The sequence below is a fragment of the Danio rerio genome, chromosome 12, assembly GCF_049306965.1.
Source record: "Danio rerio strain Tuebingen ecotype United States chromosome 12, GRCz12tu, whole genome shotgun sequence".
In the NCBI taxonomy this organism is placed as follows: Eukaryota; Metazoa; Chordata; class Actinopteri; order Cypriniformes; family Danionidae; genus Danio; species Danio rerio.
The window spans coordinates 31,791,745-31,815,000 of NC_133187.1; the positions used below are offsets into that span (position 1 = coordinate 31,791,745).

Sequence of the window (23,256 nt, forward strand, 5' to 3'; positions counted from 1 at the left end):
ATATAAATATTAGCGCTGTCAAAATTAACCCGTTAACGCATGCGATTAATTTTAAATAATTAACGCGTAAAAAAAAATAACGCAATTAACGCAGTTCAGGTTTTTTTTACTTCTTGTTGTGGTGGACGTCTGTTCAACATGCAATAAATGTGGATAAGACCAAGGAAGCACTTTTTGAAGGCAAGTTCCAGGATAAAACAATTAGTTGCATCACAAGATATCCAGAGTTTCATGCAATTTCGGGTGTTTCATTTTTAACTTTCGACATCTGTTGTAAGTTGATACCGCATGGCGAACAGAAAGAAAATCCTCCGCATTTCGTGACTCAGTGTTCCTTTAAGGTAAGGTTCCTTTTAAGGCTACACGGTAGAATTTTAACAAGAGTATTAATCATATTAAAATCGGAGTATTGGTGTCTTATGTAAATGTACTCAGAACGTCTGGTGAAGTCGCGAGCTGTCAAAGACAGGGCATTACTCTGCCTTTCAGCATGAGCCCTCCAAGTTTAGCGTGTTTCCTCATTAAACTAAACGAAAGCGTATGCTTCGCGTTGTTGTGTCAGAATCCTTGTGAAATACAGTAATACTTTAGGACGCTTAGTTTAGGACGCTTAGCAAATTTGATGAACGTGATCATGCGTGTTGAATCTGAGGGGAGTCGCTCCAGTATGGAAGGCCGTTGGGGCCAAAACGTCTGCAGCGCGTTGTGTGTGTCTGTGTGTGTGTGTGTGTGTGTGTGTGTGTGTGTGTGTGTGTGTGTGTGTGTGTGTGTGTCTGTGTCTGTGTCTGTGTCAGGCCCGTTGAGGGGTGAGAGGGGTGTGCAATGTATTTAACGAACGGTTTGCAAGAAATTATCATTCATTTGCGGGCATTTGGGAGTCTCTGTGCACTTCCGGGATACTCCTAGTCTTAGCAACTGGATGAATGCAAAGGAGGACTAAGCAAAATTGTTTCTACTCTATAATTAATGTTCTCAACTCACAGCAATAAAACTTTACAATGAGTGCAACAGTTTGTATTCTATAGTTTATTATTATAATTTTTCATTTTCCTTATCTGCAATTCCTGTATTTTGGCATTTTTTTGCAGTCGACTTAGAATTCAACATCGAAATCAATGTTTTCTTTATTGGCATTTATTGTTTTAAAAAATTAAATGTCATTAACATGCCTGGGTTTTAATTTCTGTAATAAATATGGCTGTTAAGCCAGGACCTTGATGGTTTATTATGGGTGTGTTGTTTACATGAAGAAATCTGTGTTACAAGTTAAACAAAAATTCTATTAAACAATAATATTTTGAATTTTAATATTTTTTTCTTGCGTTTACATTAATTTTACATTTAAATAGGCAAAATTACAAGTTTCAGTATTTTCAATGCGATTAATCGCGATTAATTTTTTTAAAAAGGTGTGATTAATTAGTTAATTTTTTTAATCGATTGACAGCACTAATATATATACACACACACACACACACACACACACACACACACACACACACACACACACACACACACACACACAACACACACACAACACACACACAACACACACACACAACACACACACTTCGGCTGTTTATTTTGATTCTGAATACTGGGCTGAAGTCTTTTTGTTTATAAAAGGAATTAGTTCACAACAATAAACTGGTTATAATAGATACAATAGACTACTTTTTACTCTTGTTTTTGCTAAAAGCATTTCTACATTACTTCTTAGTATCTATCCTTTTATGACAAAATTCAAACTGCAGGGTCATGTTTTGTTTTCTTTATAGGTGCTGTGGCACCTGAGACCCTCAGCAGCAGCTGAGACACTCACACACCATAAACAAGACCAGCACTGCCAGGGATTATCCCAGCATGCACCTCTCAAGACCCCAGGAATTGAATTTCAAATGAAACAAAATGAAGCCAAATATTGCACTGGCTGGAGGTCCACACACTCCCGCTCAAAGTCTAAATTCCGACTGGTCTTGTGTGATTGGTTGCATTCTGACAGGTGGCAAAAGATCAAACAGCCTGGCGGTCCAGCAGAGCAAAGGAGGGCTGTGGGAAACTCTCCTCTGTGTTTGCTTTAGACAGCTTGTTCCCCCGCTATTACTCTCTCATTAACACAGCCAGTGAGCAATGTAGCAAACCAACGCAAGGGCTTAGATCGGTACACACAAGACGGACTGATTTCTTGGCTTAGGCATGGTGGAAAATGTTTTAGTTGAGGGTGGCAGGGGAGCCTCTAAACCATTTCCAAATACCTACCAGCTTTGGCAGGGCAGAATGGAGCAGGTGTAGCACTGTTAGTGAAGCTGGGCTCCCAGGACACACATCGGCCTCTTTTCCAAATGCAGCGCACGCCAGGGCCTGCGGCCTCGCAGCGATCCTGCCCCAAGAAGGCCTCGCAACTGGGCGGCCTGTAGATCAGTACGTCATTGAGAAGGACACTGGAGAACCCCCCAAACACATACATGGACCTAGAAGGAAAAGAGGATAAAAGAATTTCAGCATGATACAATATTTCATGAGTGTGTGGTTGTTGTTGTAGTTTGTATTTAAAGCCATGTCAGCAACCAAGGCTATTTTCATGGCAAGAACGCTTCAATAAAAAATATACAATTAAAAACAACCAACAAATGAATATATAAATTAAATAAGATTTTTTTGTGTTATACATGAGAAATCTAAAATATTTCTTGGTGTCACTTTGTTAAAAATGGCCTTAAGAAAGTTAATTTCATGAAAAAGCTTTCTGGAATCATTAAAAGCATGACAGTCCAGTAAAATGTGTTTTACAGTGTTTTACAAGAGGATTCGTGCATTACAAACATTGAGTGGGGTCTTCACCTTTGAGCAAAAAGGCATGGGTTAATCTTGTATGTCCAATATGACATCTTGTAAAAATCCCTTGATCAAATTTTGTCTTTTTACGAGTGTGTGTGTGAAAGCATGTGTGTTTACTCAGTCTTCTCACCCATTGCTGGTTACCGCTGTGTGTCCAAAACGATTCGCATCTCTGTGTAAGTTGGGTTTGGGAAGGACCTTCCACTCATCACATGCTGTATAAAATACACAAATGGAACATTTTTTGACCAAATAACATAAATGACTAATTCAAGATTTGCTCTATTCATTGGTGGTTACTGGATAAGATTTTTAAAATGTTTGATTAATTAACTTTGCAAATCAATTGTTAATTGGGAAAGACCAACATGTAAAACAGTTGATTTTTTTTTTTTTTATTAAAGGAAGAGCCACTTAAAGTATTATTTGATAATAATATCAATATTGACAATAATATCTAGGAATACTTTTAAACACAGGAAACCAGAAAATGTTGCTTTTCATTAGGGAATATCCATAACATTAATGATTTGACTTAAATCCATATATTGACAAACAATACATCTTTAAAATTGATTTTAAATGTGGGAAACCACTGACAACTGCACATGTCCATGCAAAGGTTTAAGGGCAAGTACAATTGTCATACTTAATACATGTTTATTCAGTATTTCGAGTGTTAAGTATTTACAGGTGCAGAAGAAAACAGAATAAAAAATAACAAACAAAAATATATGTGACATACATTTCAACATTTTCTGCAGCTTTCACCAAGTCAAATTTAAGACCTTTTTAAGACCACTATGATTGAAATTTTAGACTTATACAGGGCTAAACGCTAAAGATTTTTTGTAATGTCTGGTCGGGAAAGCGGGAAAGATATTATTAGCTCTTTCTTAGCAACATATTTTAAATAATGTGTCAAAACAAGCAAACCCTAGTTGTATACATGCACTACCGCTCAAAAGTTTAGGGTCAGATTTTTTTCAGGTTTTTTATTTTATTTTTTTAATTATTCTGTATGTCAAGGTTGCATTTATTAAATGAACAAAATTAATTGTTAAATATTTATTCAAATTTTAAATAGCTGCTTTTTTATTGTATGTAGTTTCAAATGACATTATTACTCCAGTCATTATTGCTTTTATTATTATTACCATTAATAATAATAATATTAATAATAATAATAATTAGTTTTAGAGTAATTTCTGAAAGATCATGTGAGTCTGAAGACTGCAGTAATGAGGCTCAAATTACCTCTTTAAAATCACTAGAATTAAATATTATGAAATGATAAACTACTTTTGAACAGTTATTTTATAGTGCAATAACATTTGACAATTACTGAATTTGTACTGTATTTTTGATTAAATAAATGCAGCTTTGGTGAGCAGGATAAGCTTATTTTAAAACATTTGAAAATCCTACTGACCCCAAATACGGTCTATAAATATACGTTTAAACAGATGTTATTGTAAGGAAGTAATTAAACCACCTTTGAAAATAGAGTTATAAATAAAGTTGGGTGTGTTTTGGCCATATTGGGTAACACAAAAAAATTATACCCGTTTAAAATGACCTACAAAACAGCATTCCAGTAAATTTACCTGAATTTAAATCAGTAGCAGTAGTTTACAAATACTAAGGTTGATTGACTTGTAATCTCTATGAATGTTTGAGGGGTAAATATTATGGGAGATAAAAAGTGAATGAAAGTAATGCCAGAGCACAACAGAATGCTAAGTGCATTCAGTTCTTAAGAGCAAAAACAAAACAAAACAATGTTTTGGATGTTAAAGAGTGAGTAAATGTCCTTTTCATCAAAGGAAGCATTAGGAATTTCTATACAAATATTCATAAATCCTACATTTTTAAATGGTATTGCATGTCAAAAGTGCAAAGTACAAACCTATGTCATAAGCAAGGAAGTCAGCAGAAAAGCACTTGGCTCCATTGCTAAGAGAGGTGTCATTATGGGTATTTCCTCCAAAGATGAGCAGAGTTCCTCCCAGCAGCACAGATGAATGCAGGTACCGTGGGTAACCACTTTCTCTCAGAATCGTCCTGCAACACCCAACAAACATCATCGAGTTGTTGTACCATATCTGAGATCAACAAGCCTTTTTTTGTTCCCTAAATACATCTGCACGCTCTTACCATGTGCGGGTCTGAACCTCATAGCGGTAAAGATCATCCACCAGGCCATATTTGTTTGCTGGAAGAGATCTGTAACCCCCGTGGACGTACACACTTTTGCTGCCTCTATCATACACACTGCTGTGGCCATATCCACCCTGAGCGATCGCTCCTCTGGTCTCTGGCACCAGCCACGTGTTTGTCCCTGTACACAGAAACAAAATCACAATTACTGTAAAATAAAAAATGGCACATTTAGGATTTTTCCCCCGATATTGACATAGTTCTCCCAAAACATTTACTCAACATTTGCTCAGCCTCAAGTGATTCTGTTGAACATAAAAGAAGATATCTTGAAGAATGTTGGAAATTGGCAGCCATTGACATTCATAGGAGGAAAATAAGTGTTTGGAATTCTGGCTACCGGTTTCCAGCATTCCTTCAAAATATCTTCTTTTGTGTTCAGCAGAAGGAAAAAAACTCATTTGTAACAGGTGAAGGATATTACAATTTTTTTTATTGTGAACTATGCCTTTAAGCGCGTTTCTGCATAAAGAGCTGAATAGCAATGAGTTACCTAATTCCAACAGGATCTGGTTTGTGATACGAGTTCATAACACTTGTCAGATCACTCGAGAACATAAAGATTATGCCCTGATCCAGGAGTTTAACAGGATTTAAAAAAAGGTACAGATTATCCAAAAGCTTCAGCCTGAGACCCACACAGTCTCTAAAAATATTAGTCGTTCACTGCTTTTCTTAAAGAACCACAGCTCCATCTACTGGACTACTGGTGAAAGATAAATTATGAAATAATCCCACAAATCTACTCTCGTTTTGGTCTCTCTTTAAAATCTCCTGTTTTTTTTTTTTTCAATAAAATATACAACCAGTGTTGCTATTGTAAAAAAAGGAAACTGAGTAAGCTACATAGTGGAGTTTTTTTTATTGTAATAAAAACATTAGGGATGCTCCGATCAGGATTTTTACAGCTGTTACAGAGTACCAATTCCTTATCATGGTGATCAGCCAATACAGAGTACTGATTCTGATTCTTCGAGTTTTATATAACTTTGCCATTGCATAAGCACAGTTTTCCTATAAGTATGAGATCTTACCTAAGATAATAAATTAAGGGTGTTGCATACATGTACTGGTCAAAAGCAGCTTTAAAAAAAGAAAACAGATAAAACAGATTAAAAAATGGTAAGAAAAATGACTGAAAATGCAATTTGGAAGCATTGCTCATGTGTTGTAGCATTGCTAATGCATAACCTGGGCACATAAACTGAATGCATGTTCCTCTGCTTGTAAATTGTAAACAAACATTTGAGATCTGTTCATGAGATCGGCCAGATCAGAGAATAGATCGAGTCATGAAATGCGATTATTAGTCAATACTAGGGATGTAACGGTATCAGAATTTTACGGTACGGTAATACCTCGGTATGAATGTCACGGTACGGTATTTATTGAATCATTTACAGGAAAAAACAAAACTTATGAAAATACTCCAAAAAAGTGCCAAAAGTGTCAATGACATACAAATTAGCCATCTATCTGTAAGCTTTGAAACAGGAACTTCAATTTTAATAACAAAAAATTATTAAACCATGTAAAAAAATAAAGTTTCAATTTAGTATTGTTGAAAACTCATCACATTCAACATTTAATCACACTCAGCCCATCTACCCAGATGAGAGCTCTGCTAGTCGGACTTCTCATCAAGCATCTCCCGCTGGATCTAATCTCACTATATTTATTAAACGGGATATTTCATTTATCTTGTTGTCTTTATCTAACGACATAATCCCTGACTTTGGCCATTGGAATCTATTACTTGTTCTCAGGTAACGTGTTTTGGCTGAGCGCAAAGATAAGTTAATGATTAATGTAACCACGTACATTCTGTATATTGACTGATCGCTTGCCTTTATTTCCTATAATGTATAAACTTATTGTATGTTATACTTTTAAAATGGCCATTATCGATTCTTAAAACTGATACTCAGCAAAAGAGAGGCTGTGTTTCGTATTTTCACTGAAATTGAAAGGAGGCAGTTGTTATCGGCTCCGTTTTGTTATAAATATCCACACAGTGAAGATGACGCTCATCTTATGCAGCACGGCGCCTCAACATTTCTGCTGTCTAAGTTGCTAATATTAAAATGAAAATAGGCAGTTCCTTAAATCATGTTTACATTTTATTGTTGAGAAAGTGAAACAACGAAGCCAGGGTGATGTGAATGAAGTTATAAAGTACATGGTTCCCTTTGAAGATTTACCCGTGTCCTCGGTATAATCTGCTTTTCCATATCAAACTGAGAAGAAGAGACTGCAGCCTTGATCAAACTTGCGAAGTCTGAACTTACACGGAGATAATGCAGGACTGAACTGTGCGTGTAAAGCAGGTCGCACACCAGAAGCGACGCTCGGCGGCGTGCCGCGCAGCGCCACGCAGCGCCATGTATTTTAGAATTCTAATCATAGGTTTCTATCAGGATACACACACCGGCGCCGCAAGTCGGCGGCTGTCGGCGGCGCCCGGCGACGGCTCAGGACGCAGTTCATTTTTCAGCCGCGCCACAGAGCGCCATCTGATTAGTTTCATGTTAAATATCATTCGAATGTGCGCGTCTGGTGTGCGATACTTTAATCTGTCATGTACGCGCCGTGTCGCGGCGCCGAGTGGCGCTTCTGGTGTGCGACCTGCAGCCTTGATCAAACTTGCGAAGTCTGAACTTACACGGAGAAGATGCAGGACTGAACTGTGCGTGTTAGGCTACTTAATATTCAGGAAAAGCCCCAATCAGAGAAGCGAACGTCTGCAGCCCCGCCTCCGTTTTCAGATGTCTCCGTTTTCCATCATCCACACTGAGACGGAGCAGCAGCGTTTCGGAATGAAAACAGCCTCTCCAGCTTTTTCGAAACGCTACGTTTTCGACACTCGAGAACTCCAGCGTAGTGTGGACGGTTGGCGTAACCGTAGCAAAACTTATGCGTTTTCAAACTAAAACGTATAGAACGTTTTCAAACTAAAACGCATTAGTGTAAACGGGGCCTTAGAGTTTTCCAGCTCTTTTCATCCCCGCTTCTAGCAGCACACTCCATTTCCGCATTACTGGATCTGTAGCAACAACAGACCGCAAGGGATGATGGTCAAGCATGGGCTGATGGCAATTGTAGTTTTCGTTACCTCCCGTTCGCTTCATTCGCCTGAGCAAATTTTCTCAGAAGACCTATAGTTTTACCGAGTCATGCGACTTCGGTAATATCGAAAAAAATTAATATTGCGGTATGACGGTATTTACAATACCGTTACATCCCTAGTCAATACCGATCTTCGGCCGATCGATCGGAGCATCCCTACAAAATATATATTTTAGAACTGAACAATATCGTATTGCACATAGGTATTGCAAAATTGCAATAGTCACATTGCTGGATTTGATTATGTATTAAAAATTAAAATATAAAGATATTATTAAATATTACTATATAATGATGACCATGTTATTTTACGCTTAATTTATAGTTCAATTTCTGTACTTGAATATGGTTACACACCCCAAAAGACTATAAGGTTCTGTCATATTTATATTGTACTTTATTACATGTTATGCAAAACATAACATGCAATGTGAGATTTTTCCAAAAATCCAACTTTTAACAAAGTTGAAGTTTTAAAACTGAAATAAGAAATACATTATAAATATAAAAAACTAATACAATAACTAAAGCAAAAAAATAAATAATAAAATATTAAAAGGATCATGGAAAGGTCAAGCTAATTTTATGTTTAAGGTTCAATTGGAATATTAAACAAACATGTATGGAGAAAAAAAAAACTTCTTTTTTTTTTTAAATCAACACTTAACTTTTAGGCTTGTAAATAAATGGTCTACTACAAAGTTTTTGAAAACAATATTCATATGAAACATTTACAGTTAAATGTGTTTCTATGAAAACAGTGGGGTGTTTTAACAGCCCAAAAGCCTCTTACATGCCAAGAAAATAAAATGGAATTTTCCTTCATTCCTTCAACGAGTACTATATAAAAAAATATTCAAATAATAATGCATATACATAACCTTTCAATTCTAATGAACAATTCTTAATACCACTTATTCAGTCACTCACTGATGTTATACTCCTGAATGTTGCTGATGTAGCTGTAGATGGAGGAGTAGCCGAAGATGACCACCATCACCACATCACCGTTATCCATCTCCACCACATGAGCGGAGTGGCCCTCCACAGCATACACCTGACCATGGGCTGGAACACTGGGAGACTTCTGCATCCACGTCATGCTGGGTATGTTAAACACCCACAGTTCATCTGTTACATTACTGGCACCCATCTCCAACTTGCCACCAAACATGTAGATGTCATCCTGAAAAGCACAAAACAGATTTAATCAAAGGCCTGGAAAAAGCTTTAATCTGGTAAAAATGGGGCTTTTTTGTTTGCATTTATTCATTTTAGAATAAGCCAAAATAAATGTGCTAATACGTGTGATTAAAATTAATAAACCTAATTCTGTATATTTTCTTTATACTGGGTCAATACTGTTCAATAACAATATTGCTCAAATAATCAAGTGTCTCTTATACAGTTGAAGTCAGAAAAATTAGCCCCCCTTTGAATTTTTTTGTTATTTTTTAAATATTTCCCAAGTGATGTTTAACAGAGCAAAAACATTTTATGTCTAATAATATTTTTACTTCTGGAGAAAGTCTCATTTGTTTTATTTTGGCTTGAATAAAAGCTGTTTTTAATTTTTAAAAACCATTTTAGGGTCAAAATGATTAGCCCCTTTAAGCTATACTTTTTTCAATAGTCTACAGAACAAACAACTGTTATACAATAACTTACCTAATAACCCTAACCTGCCTATTTAGCCTAATAATTAATTAACATATACACACACACACACACACACACACACACACGCACACGCACACACTAGTTAAATATGATTGTTATTTAATATAGTCTAAAATTTGTATTTCTTTAATGACATCCAAATTTAGCCTTTCGTGTGACAAGATCCGACAGAAATCGAAAAATTCTAATATGCTGATTTGGTTAAGTAACATTTCTTCTTATTATTAATGTTAGAAACAGATGTACTGTTTAGTAAATTAATTATTTAATGTATAAAGTTCAAAAGACTAGAATTCATTTAGAATATACGTTTTTCACAATATTAAAGGGGCATTTATTTGTCTGCTTTTGCTTTTAGAAAACGGAAAGCATTCCTGCTGAATAGTGTATTCATTTCCATTTATTAAATGGATTTTATACATAAATTATGAATCTCACTGAGCCTTAACATTTCACTTGTAGTACATTTTCATGCTGGAATTAAATTATGATGGAAGTGTAAACAAATATTAAATATTGCCCATAACAAAACCAACATCATTTGTAAAAATGCTAATGCAAGGACCATAAACTGAATGATTACATTCATAAATTGTGGAAATTGTCATTCTTACTTAATTTATTGCAGAGAAGAAGAAGTGTTGTTGCAGGATACTCTTGCTCAGATAATCTAAGCAGTCTGAATTACATTGCATAAACAAAAGCTACAATATGTAATCAGCTAAATAGCCTTGCTCTGTCATCCTGACACTAATTACAATCATTTAGATTAAAGATTTAAAAAAGAAAAATCGTTCTGTAACATTTGAGCAGTGATGATACCCGATATAGTGCCAAAGAGTGTCCGTATCTCGGCAGGGGTCCGCTACTGATGGGCACAGTGTTCCAAATGCCACTTTCCAGATTATAACTGCAACGAAAAAAAATAGCAGCTGACATAAACCAAAGCAGAGTTTTTTCTTTTCTTTTCTTTTCTTTGGAGAAAAATAGTTAAACAATAAATAAGGATTAGAATATTATGATAGATGACATATATCACACACCCAAAATTGTTATGTTTAAAAAAAAAACTTGCCAAGATTGATAAGGGCTTAGAATTGCACAAATTTTCCAATTAGTTAACAATTTCTCTGAAAAGTTACAGTTTGAGTTTTGATTGAAATGCCATATCCACAGTGTCAGAATCGCTTTCTACACAAAGAGTTTCCCTCTGAGAATATTCATACTCACAGCTTCTACCCTCAAACTGTAAAATAAATCAAACTACGCTCCCACCACAGGCTCATCCTGAATTACTATTAGTTCCATTACTATAGCTGCTTTTCTATACTATTTTTTTATTATTTCCATTGAGTACGTTGAAATGAACACCAATTTTCTCATTTTAATGCAAGAGAATTCTGTGATTAAGGTTATCAAACATCACTGTTTACAGGGTAGACTCTTAATCCAACTAAAGCTATAATCGAACTAAATAGAAAGTTAGACATGTGGAGTATTCCTGTTGTCGTCGCATTGTTGAAGTGCAAGAATGCGACATGTAAACACCTTAATCAAAATATTACCAATTTGTAAAAATGTTTGCTACATTTTGCAACAGGATGCACACACAACGGTTGTCTGGAATTTGATGACAAATAAATGAGAATGGTTTCAAGCAAGAGAGAGCAAGAGAGCCACAGCTATATCACCCTGCAGCCCAAGACCGGTTACTCACTGAAGCTAAGAAGGGCTAAGCCTAGTTAGTACCTGGATGGGAAACCATATGGGAAAACTAGGTTGCTGTTGGAAGTGGAAGTGGTCACTCAACTCATGGTCTGTGTGAGTCCTAATGCCCCAGTATAGTGAAGGGGACACTAATGTCAATGAGCGCCATCTTTCAGAGAGGTGGTCATTAAACCTGACTCTCTGTGGTCATTAAAAATCCCATTACTTCTCGTAAAGTGTTGGAGTGTAATCCTAGTGTCCTGGCCAAATTCCCTCCATTGGCCCTTACCCATCATGGCCTCCCAATTATCCACATCCACTGAATTAGCCTATAGCCGGTGTGGTGAGTGCACTGGCGCCCTTGTCCTGTGGCTGCGGTCGCATCATCCAAGTGGATGCTGCACACTGCTGTAGGTGTGGAGAGACCGCCCTCATGATTGTGAAGTGTTTTGGGTGTATGGCCTCATGCAATAAATGCACATTACATTTTTGATGGAAGCGGGAAACTAAATCTATGCTGAAAATTCTGCAAGAAAAGTAAGTCAATGAAATGGCAGAGGTGGCCTATTGCTTGAGAAATTGTAGCCACCATCATCTGTTTGTACGCATAGTGTGACAAATCACAAATCGCTAAATTAAAAAACGAAATGCCCAAAATCACGTAAGCCATGATGAAGAAAATAGCAGCAAAAACTAACATCAAATTATTACATAATGGCATCAACCATACTATGCACTATAACAAGTAAAACAGGAACATGAAAGGAGCATAAAAAAAAAACTGAAATAAATACCTTAATCATATTATTGTCTTAAATCACTGCAAATAACTTGATTATTGGTGTCCATGTAAAGGTAGTCATTGAATGGAAGCGCATCTGCTGCTCAGCCAGGTACAAATAAGTAGTGTTCTGCTGTAGAGTACTGTGCATTACTACTTACTTGAGAATCATCTGAAAGTTGCTGTAGTTAAACGTGTAGCCGCCGACAACCCACATGACCTTTTCCTGCACCACCGCTTTATGAGATGCTCTTCCCAGCGATGCGCCAAAAGGCTTCATAGCGGACATGATCCAGTAAGACTCTGTGGAGGGCACTGTGAGCGAGCAGTCCGGACCTGAGAAAAAAAAAAGCGAGGTAAATGCTTGCATAGTGAACAGGCCAGAGTAAATGTAAAAAAAAGAGGGTTTGTATACTTCTGAAGGATCATGAGAGAGCTGAGGCTTTGTGGGCAATAATGAATATACAGCTATGAAAAAAAAAAAAGTTTCTCTAGATTTACTGAAGTTAAAATGTAGGGGTTTGAGTGAAATGCTAAAGTTTGTTTTAATAAGGTTCGATAATATTTCTAAAAAAAGTCTAAGTAAACATTGCCATTTAGAGCAAATGTTTTGATCAGGGTTCTTCCACCAAATATTCTCAAAATATTTTTATGAATATTTCTGAAAACATGGCACCTTTTTTGTTCTTTTATTTATTCATTTTCCTTCTGCTTAGTCCCTTATTTAAAAGGGGTTTTAATTTTAGCAAAAAAAGCAAAAAAATTATATATATATATATATATATATATATATATATATATATATATATATATATATATGTATATGTATATATATATATATATATATATATATATATATATATATATATATATATATATATATATATATATGTGTATGTATATATATATATATATATATATATATATATATATATATATATATATATATATATATATATATATATATATATATAAATTTTTTTTTTTTCATTTTATATCGTTATATCATATTAGATGAAGTTAAATTTTATTATTATAGTTAAAACAATATAATTGTAATAACAGCAATGCCAATATGCACATCACTATACAGCATATTTAAATTGTTTTAAAATAAAAACAAACAAAATTAAACACAAGAGGTTTAACATTCATGATGTGTCTGTTATCCTACACCAAAAAACTATGAAAATGAGAATAAGTCCTTTAAAGCACAAATGAAATCAAAACTAACTATATGTTTTTGAGGGTTTTTTGTTTTGTGGTGAACAATTCATGTGTACTTGTCATTACGAAAAAAAAAATACCTCGCAAGAAACCCTCGTCTCAATCTTTCTTTATATATATAATTTACAGAGAAGTGTGTAGGCACTACAACTCAACATTAAAGTCAGCATTACTAATATAAAGCCTAACTGGATTCCAGATTTTGAATAATATGTTTTATTTGTTTGCCAACCCATATCTCAATTGTTCCATGGGCAACATATATAGCTTTAAACTCCTAATCCAGGTTTCAAAACAGGTGCGTAGTCTGACTTACAATTTTGATGAATTATTTTCTTTGCTAATGTACACAATCCCAACCTTTCATTCATTCATTCATTTATTTTCTTGTTGACTTAGTCCCTTTATTAGTCTGGGGTCGCCACAGCAGAATGAACCACCAACTTACCCAGCACTTCCAGCCGCAAACCATCTGTGTAAAACATCAACACGCTCATTCATACACACACTCATACACTACGAACAATTTAGCCGACCCAATTCACCTGTACCATATGTCTCCACGTGTTTTTGGACTGTGGGGAAAACCGGAGCAACCGGAGGAAACCACCGCGATCACAGGGAGAACATGCAAACTCCACACAGAAACGCCAACTGAGCCGAGCCGAGGGTCGAACCAACGACCCAGCGACCTTCTTGCTGTGAGGCGACAGCACTACCTACTGCGCCACTGCGTCGCTACAATCCCAATCTTTCTGAATAAAAACTGCTTACTTTACTACAGCCAATTAGCTTGCAATAGAAAAAAACAAGCCTGTTTTCTCATTTAATACACCATTTTTCTGTCATAATATGAAAATAATGGTCGCAACTTCCAGTTCATGCAGACTTTAAAAAGAGAATCTGCAAGCTTCCTATAGTTATCATTATATCAGTATATTTCCCTTCTCTCCTGGCATGAGAAGCTGTCAGTGTTAATTGTGCTTTGACACTTTGTGACACTGTATAAAAAGCCTGATAATAAGGATGCTAAAGTGATGCAGAGGTGACAAATCCGCTATCACACAATCAACACCAGAGGGAGACAACCTACATAAATGACCAAAACTACCTAAGACGCAATGCTCTGTTGGGAAGGTCTGGAAAGGTCTCAGATTTTCAAGCGTCCTGCGGAGGGGGAGGAAACGAGAGTGGAAAAGAGCAGTACCTTGCCAGCTGTCGTTGCACACGCAGAGTTTCTCTCCGGAGAAGTCGCAGTAGCCATGATCAGGGCTGCCACAGTTGTTTCTGCAATACGGGATGTCACAGGCCTCACCCTTCCAGAAGTTCTCACAGTCACAATACACACGACTCGCTATCGAGTTCCCCGAGGAACACTTCCCGTGGCCAGAGCAGTTATTTGGACATGAGTTGATTCTGTTGAGGGAGAGATAAAGAAACAAGATTGTTAAGCAAAGAGGGGAAAAGTCCATTAATAAAAGGGTTGGTATAATGTGCAATATATCTGGCTTCAGACACATGCACTTAAGGGTAAACATAATAAAGCAGGCATGCGGTCTCAGCTTGCATGTACATCTGGTCTGCAGCATGGCATTAGCCTTTGAAATGTCATAGATATTCAGTAAAAATTGGCTTTTTTCCAGTTTTCCCTTAACATGCACAACATCCTATGCACAATTGGAAAGGAACACACACTTTGGGTGCTTTCACATTTGGTTCATTTGCCTGGACCATACCCAAGTTCGATTTTCTCCCCCTGCCACCTCATAGGTTAGTTTGTGTTCATACTTTCTTTTTTCCTTCTGAACCCCGGTACGGTTGCGTCATCGAGCTGCTGTTTTGTTTACGGCCATTTCTATGTGACGGTGACGAAAGCAAGCGCCCAAATGGAAAGACTTCCGCACATCACGGTCATTCTGCTTTAACTGAAGCTTTTGGTTTCGGACATACAGAAAGCGACTCGCGTCCATCTGCCGCAAACATTATAAACATTCAGAACATCACAGAGTCTGCAGAAGCTGTTTTTGAAGGAGACAAGCAGACATCACTGTGTATCACTGTGTTTGCCCTGGCTCAGTCCCGCGCGTATCACCAAGGTACGAAACGTACACACGTACACACGTACACACACACACACACACACACACACACACACACACACACACACACACACACACACACACACACACACAAACGAATGTTATGAAAACGATAGTTTGTTGTACAGTTGGCGGTTCACTTCCGTGATTTTGTATGATTGCATTCACATCAGAAGTGAACCATACCAGAGTTCGCATGAACCATACCCCAGACCACCTCTTTCAGGCGGACTCGGGTACGGTTTACGGGTGCGCACCTGAGTTCAGAAGACACTTTCACACTAGCTAAACGTACCGTACTATGAAGTCAATATGTCAAAGACTAGTGCAATTCTGTTATAAATGAGATTGTCTTGTTTTTACTGTAATGAGTTCATTATAAAACGTAAAACAAAATACTGTAATAGTTAATATAAAGCTATGTTTTCCAGTAATTTTTAAATATTATAAAAAAAATTAGGAAATTACCCATGGTAACTATATTTACCTTCGGCCCACTAACCTTAATTAAGTTTGGTTTTTAAGTCATGTCCGAGTAAACTCTTTTCCCTTTGTTCAGAGTTTGTTTTATTTTCCGTGATTGCACTCAGCTGTCAAATGTCATTGTTTTAATTTATGACGACGAGAAATGAGAAATTATACGTAAAAAGGTGCACTTTAATTTTGAATGATGAAACTCACAGACACAGTCATCACTAAATATAAATTAGAGGTAAGATTTTCTCATACATACCCTCATTTTAATTGTCAAGGGTTGTAAAATATATATTAATTCATTATATATCAGAATTCAAGTAAACCAAAAAGTTAATGATATTGTACAGTTGAAGTCAGAATTAGTAGCCACCTTTGAATTTTATATTCATATAGACAATATTTTTCTTCTGGGGAAATATTGATTTGTTTTAGAATAAAAGCAGTTTTTTTATTTTTTAAAAACATTTTAAGGGTAAAATTATTAGCCCCTTTAAGCTTTATATTTTTTTCGATAATCTACAGAACAAACCATCGTTATACAATGGTTTGCCTAATCACCCTATCCTGCCCAGTTAACCTAATGAACCTAGTTAAGCCTTTAAATGTCACTTTAAGCTGTGTAGAAGTGTCTTGAAAAATAACTAGTTTAATATTATATACTGTCATCATGACAAAGATAAATTTAACTAGTATTAGGACTAAGTAATTAAAACTATTATGTTTAGAAATGTGTTGAAAAAATCTTCTCTTTGTTAAACAGAAATTGGGGGAAAAAATAAACAGGGGGGCTAATAATTCTGAATTCAACTGTATGCATTTTATTAGTTCAGTTAGACAGCATGCCTTCAGTTTAGTATTCAACATAAAACCCACTTTTGCCGGTAGGAATGATATCTCCCCCTACTCATCATTTTCTCTTCTTGTAGTCATATATATGCCAATTACACATCCATAATACTGTGATATAGCCACTGTGATATAGTTAGTTTGTTGGATCGTATATCTTTTTCCCTAACTGAATCGCTTCAGAGTTTGTTTCAATTGGGCAGAGACCAAATCATTCAGGTGACCGATTGATTTGACATGGATCAGAGTGCGATTGTGGAATTCACATATGGCCAATAAAACCGCGCTAATGGGGCAAACGCGTCAAGTTCTGAAACAAACATCTAGGTGTGAAAGCACCCTTAAAAAACAAAACCTAATTGCTTACATGCACCAGTTGAGTTGACAATATGTAAACATCTGAGATGGGTTTTTGACACACTATATATTAGTCATTAGACATTATTAAATACGTACATGGCTACATATCAAACCTACTAGGTTTTTATTTGTAGTAAAAACATTTTCCTTTGGTTGAGGATGCTTGCATTTTGAGTATCATTTGCACATCAACAGAACTATCTCTAATTTTAATAAATGTATCTTAATCAATGTTCCAAAGATGAACATAAATGAAGATATTTTTAATGAAATCTGAGAACTTTCTCTCCCTTTATGAAATAACTCTTCTCTGAATAACGAGACATAATTGAGCTTCTGTTTATAATCTCTGATCAAAGATTGTATGGAAATTGAAGTCCAAGTTAAATCAGTTCATCTTCTAAAGCAAACAAGTATCTCCAGAGGATTTCAATGAAACCTCTTAAATCAAATGGATTTCATTTTTTAGCTTTAAATTAACTTTCTGAATTTGAATAAAAATATCTTTATTAGTGTTCCCAAATACATATATATAAAAAAAAAAAAACGTCTTATGGGTTTGGAACAGTGGGAGGACAATGAAAATAGTGTTGATGTGCAGTGTCATTAGCTCTGTTGTGCTGTAAGTATGATGAAATACTCACGAGTAGAAGATTTCAAATCCTGTCAGGTTGTAGGCAGCATCACTAAAAAAGTGCAGGAGTGCGAAGCCTGAGTTGGTCTCCACTTCAGGGACAGTCTCGTTCCCTTTCACTTCAGGGACAATGAGACCACTGTGAAACAATTACAGAAAAAAAGCTGGTTAGAAATGGTTGTTTAGTCTTTCTCATAGAAGTGGTAGCTAATTTCATTTGTCATGCAGTAAAGTGAAACTTTCCTGTATTTGAGGACAGAGCTTTTCAAACTGGGACAGAAGAGTGTTAAAGAGTATATGGAAAATTTGAGACAAAAGGAAAATACTTCACAAAGTCTTTGTAAAGGCTCGTACACACCAGAACACTTTTCTCTCATGTTTATCATCAGCATTTTTTGAGATGTTTTTCTGCATTCAAACCCAGGTGATTTATTTTTTGTTTTGCGAACATTTTCTGTTATACCGTTCCCTACATATAAGTTTTATGTAAGGCTTTTTGATGTATTTTTTATTTGTTGTAAATAAATCTGTTTCTGAAACTAGTGAAGAGGGCAAAAGTCAATGATATTTTTAAACTATTAAGCCTGACATGTTTACCCTTCCAAAATACTACAATTGTTTCCTAAAATAAAATATATTGTGTTCAATGGGCAAAAAAGTCTTTTTTTTTTACCCAGACATCTGAAAAGAACTTATTTTAGAGCAGTAATCACAATACCTTGATACCTTGAAATCATGGTATGTTCATCCAAGGTTATCATATCGTCAGCATCTTATACCTGCCCATTGCCTCGGTGAATCATCTTCTTCACTGAATGAAAGTGAAACTGGAATCACCTCCACTGTTTTGCACTTAAGCAGCTCCAAGTGGTGTTTACGGTTACTTCAGCAGCTCCGGCCGTGTGAACAAAAGTGCCAGTCTACTTGGTGGAGAAGATTTTGATGCAGCGCGTCAAAACAAAAAAACGAGTATGAGGCATTTCTTTGAAAATGATGCTTTTACGACAAAAAACGCAAGCAACACACATCCCCAAATTTTTCCAGGTTGGTTTTTTCAATTACTTTCTCTACCACGTGTGAAGTCACGTGACCCAGCTCTGTTAGGCTGAGACTGGTTTATACTTCTGCAGCCACTTTGCAGGCACATCTGATCTCTGGTCATGAAGGATGATGGACCCATTCTTGTGCCTTACTTTGCACTACGTTGACAATGATTGAAAGGTGCGCCTGAGATGCATTGAGAGGGCCTTTTTTTTCGTTACATTAAAATATTTGTTTACAGAAAATGCAAGAAATGCACTGTTTAAAATATTATTTACAGGATATACAAGAGTTATTTTATTTAAGAGACTTTTCTATGTTTAAAATGAAAAATACTAAAAATTATTTTATTTATTTCCAAAAGTACAAGTTATTTATTTTCACTTTTTTTATTAGAAAAGTTTTAGTTAATGTGCGTTTTTAACTTCAGTTGTTTAGCACTGATGTTCAATGAAAAATCATTGACAGTATATAGTGTTTCCTTTAATTGTGAAAGTAATAAAATATCAAGAACAAAACTTGTCAGTGAACTATGTCAATTCTTAAAATAAACAAATATAATAAGCAATCATTAATTGTAAACAAGTTAAAATGTTCAATTAATCGAGATTTTGATTGTAGGCCAAATCGCTCAGCCCTATGTTATGTTCCACATTTATCATGTTTAAAGCAATTATTTCTTAATGCATTGTTTTGCATGCTCCGGAACTTTTACAGAAAAATTTTTTTTTTGATTTGTTGATTCAGATACATATTATTAAATATGTAAATAAATGTGATGCCATTTTAATTGTAAAAAACATTTTTTTTTTTCTAATTAATTCTTATTAACGAAAAGTTCAAATGAACTCTATTTGAAAAATAAATTGTATAGCACATTACAAATGCCTTCATTGGCTGCTGGTAAATCAAATGCATAAATAAATATATATTTATTTAACCTGACACACTCTCAAATAAAAAAATTTAAAAAACAGATCATTTAAACAGTGATTTTGAAAACATGTCTCAATAATATCACAATTAAAATAAAATTAGCAAAAGGCCTTTATGCCTATATATTTTCTCAAAGGGGCATCCTTATACTTGTATACTTGGCATCCCAAAAAAGGCTTAAATATGAGCATTTTTGAGATACACACTCACCTGAAGACAGCTACTAATGGAGCATAAATAGAATCTCCGTCGTAGACATACATGTGGTCCCAGCTACATTCGGTCGCAAAATGGTTAAAACGTAACCTCAGGACTGCATTTGGGCTGTAAAACAAAGATGATGACATAACGCTTAAGAATGTGTTGCTGGCTGCATAATCCATTATGAGAACATATTACAGCAGACTCATTTCTGCCAAGTCTGATGGGCTCAAGGCAGAATGTGCTCCTCCGAGCCTTTTCTGGTAACCCAACACAGAAGAAAACACCCTTGTAAGGGCTGCCGAAGTGTATTTAAATAGGGGTTATGCAAGAAGAAAGTGTGGGCACAACAAAACACGTTTAAACTTTGGTGCGAAAATGACAAAATGACACTTACTAGCCCTCAATCAGCCAGGTGCACTTCGTTTTAAACTTGTAGTTGATGGGACCATCTGTTAGGTATCCAGACGGCTCAGTCAACCTAAAAAATAACATCAAAGGATCACATCAAATTCAGCCCAAAGGACAAACAATACAATACTATATGTTTAAAAAAAGTCTGAAGCTTTGCGAAAGTGCTGTTTTAGTACAAGTATGGCACAACAATGAAATCGGTTTCTGTGGTTACTTATAGCCATATGGACACAGGCTTGTGTGGGAGCAGATCCACAATGATTCACTGCTGCAAACGTGCTCATGACACAGGCCCAACCAATTAGCCGCCTCTCCCTCAGGCCAGCAAACAGAACCATCGGGTCCATAGAGTGACAGCGCAAGGATCCGTATTGCATCACCGTGAAATACTCAGGGTTTGTATGTGTCACAGGCCACATTAACCACAGTAAGCTGGCAGCATTGTTTGCCCAGACAGGGCCTATTGTTTGTTGATGCCGACTTGAAGAGATGCATCCTTATAAACAATGACCTCAATATTCCACAGACACACTCTTTATTGAACATGCTCACAAAAAGGCAAACAATTCTCAGGGCGAGTTCAACAAGGACATCAATCGAAGGGATCCTCTGTCCTGCCTTTTTGAGAAAAATATTGTAGTAGCTGTTAGGGCTGCTTGATTTTGGGAAAAATCATAATTACGATTGTTTTGGTCATAATTATAATCACAATTATTCAAAACGATTATCAGTTGAAGTCAAAATTATTCGCCCTCCTGTGAATTTTTTTTTTTTAAATAAATATTTCCCAAATTATGTTTACAGAGCAAGGAATTTTAGCAGTATTTTCTATAATAGTTTTCTTCTGGAGAAAGGCTTATTTGTTTTATTTTGGATAGAATAAAAGCAGGTTTAAATATTTTAAAAACCTTAAGGTCAATATTATTAGCCCCCTTAAGCAATAAATATTTTTGATTGTCTGCAGAAGAAACTGTTATACAATGACCTGCCTAATTAGCCTAATTAAGCCTTTAAATTGCACTTTAATCGAAATGTTTGTATTTTGAAAAATATCTAGTAAAATATTATGTGCTGTCATAATAACAAAGATAAAATAAATCAGTTATTAGAAATGAGTTATTAAAACTATTATATTCAGAAATGGGTTGAAAAAAAATCTTTCCTTTAAATCAAAATTGTGGGGAAAGGGTCGCTAATAATTCAAGAGGGCTAATAACTCTGACTTCAACTGCATATATACTCCCTGCAAAGCAAAGAGAAACAAATACGATAGAATTAAAATATGAAACAAACTGTGCTTTAAGCATCTTCACTGTCAGAAAAACACTTTAGCTACAAAAGTCCTTCAGTCAGGAGCAGTGAGGGATTTTCTCCTTTTCTTGTTTGATTAATAAGATGAAATTGATGAAATTTCTTTTTACATGTTTTTTGATTCTCAACTTGTTTGTTTATTACACAAATAAGGGTTAATATGAATAATCTCTAAACACAGCGTTTTGACACCTATTTGACCATTAAAGCGATCATGTTAAGATGACTTTAGATGCGTGTGCTCTGCTAGTCTCAGTGTACAAATGAGACCAAATGCTGACCGCATGCTTGTATGTGCCCCGCACACACACACACACACAGAAGGACGCAGTGTCATTCGCGCTTTAAAAACATGTATGTGCATCCCGTGCTGCAAACGTTAAAGTACAAGCTTTTAGTCATTCTCATGTGAAGCTGAGCTTTGCAGAGCAACAAATGTGTACAACTGGAAAGGGGGTAGCTATATGACAGCTCTAGTAGGCTCTAGGTAGCGCTAGTAGCTGTTGCAAATTGGTGTTGCTTAAGTATGTTGGAGTGAACCAACATTATTTACAAGGGCCAGAATACACAAAGGCAATGCCAAATTAGTGCCGACGAAAAGCCAACTTTGTTGTCAGCTCACGCTAGCTCTCATCAGGCCTAAAAAGTTGCTTGTGAACACACCAAATGAATGGCAGCCGTCTGAACCGAGGGTGTGTGTTCTGCACCTGCGTGGGAGGATGTCAGGAGATGCACAATTTCGTATTTTTTGTTATCATTATGACTTTTTACAACAAACAAGCACATGTTTAAATACATTCATAACAGCGATCGTGCTTTACTACCATGCTTTAAAAATAAAATGCTAAAATAAAAAAACACTAAATATCGCTATCTATAAACCATAATAATTACTCCTGTATAGCAGTCCCACAACATTCACTCAACATGTCACTTGATAACACTTGAATAACCTATCAGAAAGGTCTAGTGGCTGAGAATGAGCTTTTAACAGTCTGCTATAATGTTAATGAAGTTTTTGTGCGTTTATAAAGATGAAGATGGCCACGCTGTAAATGCACAATAGAGTTATGATCTTATAGCCACCTTAGATCATTATGATAACATAATATAGTTGCCTTCAGTGATTTCCTAAAGATAAATACCAAAAAATAACAACAGGAATAACTACAAAAGACCTACGGATGGCCATTGTGTTTACCTTCTCGAGAGCAATGACTGTGATTGGTTCTAACATTCAGCGCTGTTCAACGAAAAGTGACACTTACACTGAAGAACGAGCTAATCAAAGCTAATCCATGATAGAAAAGGTGGAGCTATGTAAACACACCATGATAAATGTAATATATTTAGTTTTT

The 23,256-nt window shown here is 35.8% G+C and overlaps 1 protein-coding gene and 1 long non-coding RNA gene across 2 annotated transcripts in view; one reads left to right on the forward strand and one right to left on the reverse strand.

Moving 5' to 3' along the window:
• The window catches only part of atrnl1b (attractin-like 1b), a 172,790-nt gene that overhangs the window by 121,822 nt on the left and 27,712 nt on the right, over positions 1-23,256 (reverse strand). The window contains exons 2-12 of the mRNA XM_692563.11: positions 20,571-20,654; positions 20,183-20,296; positions 18,006-18,134; positions 14,787-14,995; positions 12,514-12,688; positions 10,687-10,774; positions 9,115-9,370; positions 4,996-5,179; positions 4,748-4,902; positions 2,969-3,053; positions 2,260-2,471 (exon numbers count right to left, since the gene is read on the reverse strand). Of these exons, the coding sequence (XP_697655.5) occupies positions 2,260-2,471; positions 2,969-3,053; positions 4,748-4,902; positions 4,996-5,179; positions 9,115-9,370; positions 10,687-10,774; positions 12,514-12,688; positions 14,787-14,995; positions 18,006-18,134; positions 20,183-20,296; positions 20,571-20,654 (1,691 nt within the window). The remainder of the gene's footprint in view (positions 1-2,259; positions 2,472-2,968; positions 3,054-4,747; positions 4,903-4,995; positions 5,180-9,114; positions 9,371-10,686; positions 10,775-12,513; positions 12,689-14,786; positions 14,996-18,005; positions 18,135-20,182; positions 20,297-20,570; positions 20,655-23,256) is intronic.
• Positions 109-3,112, forward strand: LOC141376821 (uncharacterized). The gene is made up of 2 exons (XR_012388050.1): positions 109-341; positions 1,779-3,112. It is a non-coding gene; the product is annotated as an uncharacterized lncRNA (long non-coding RNA).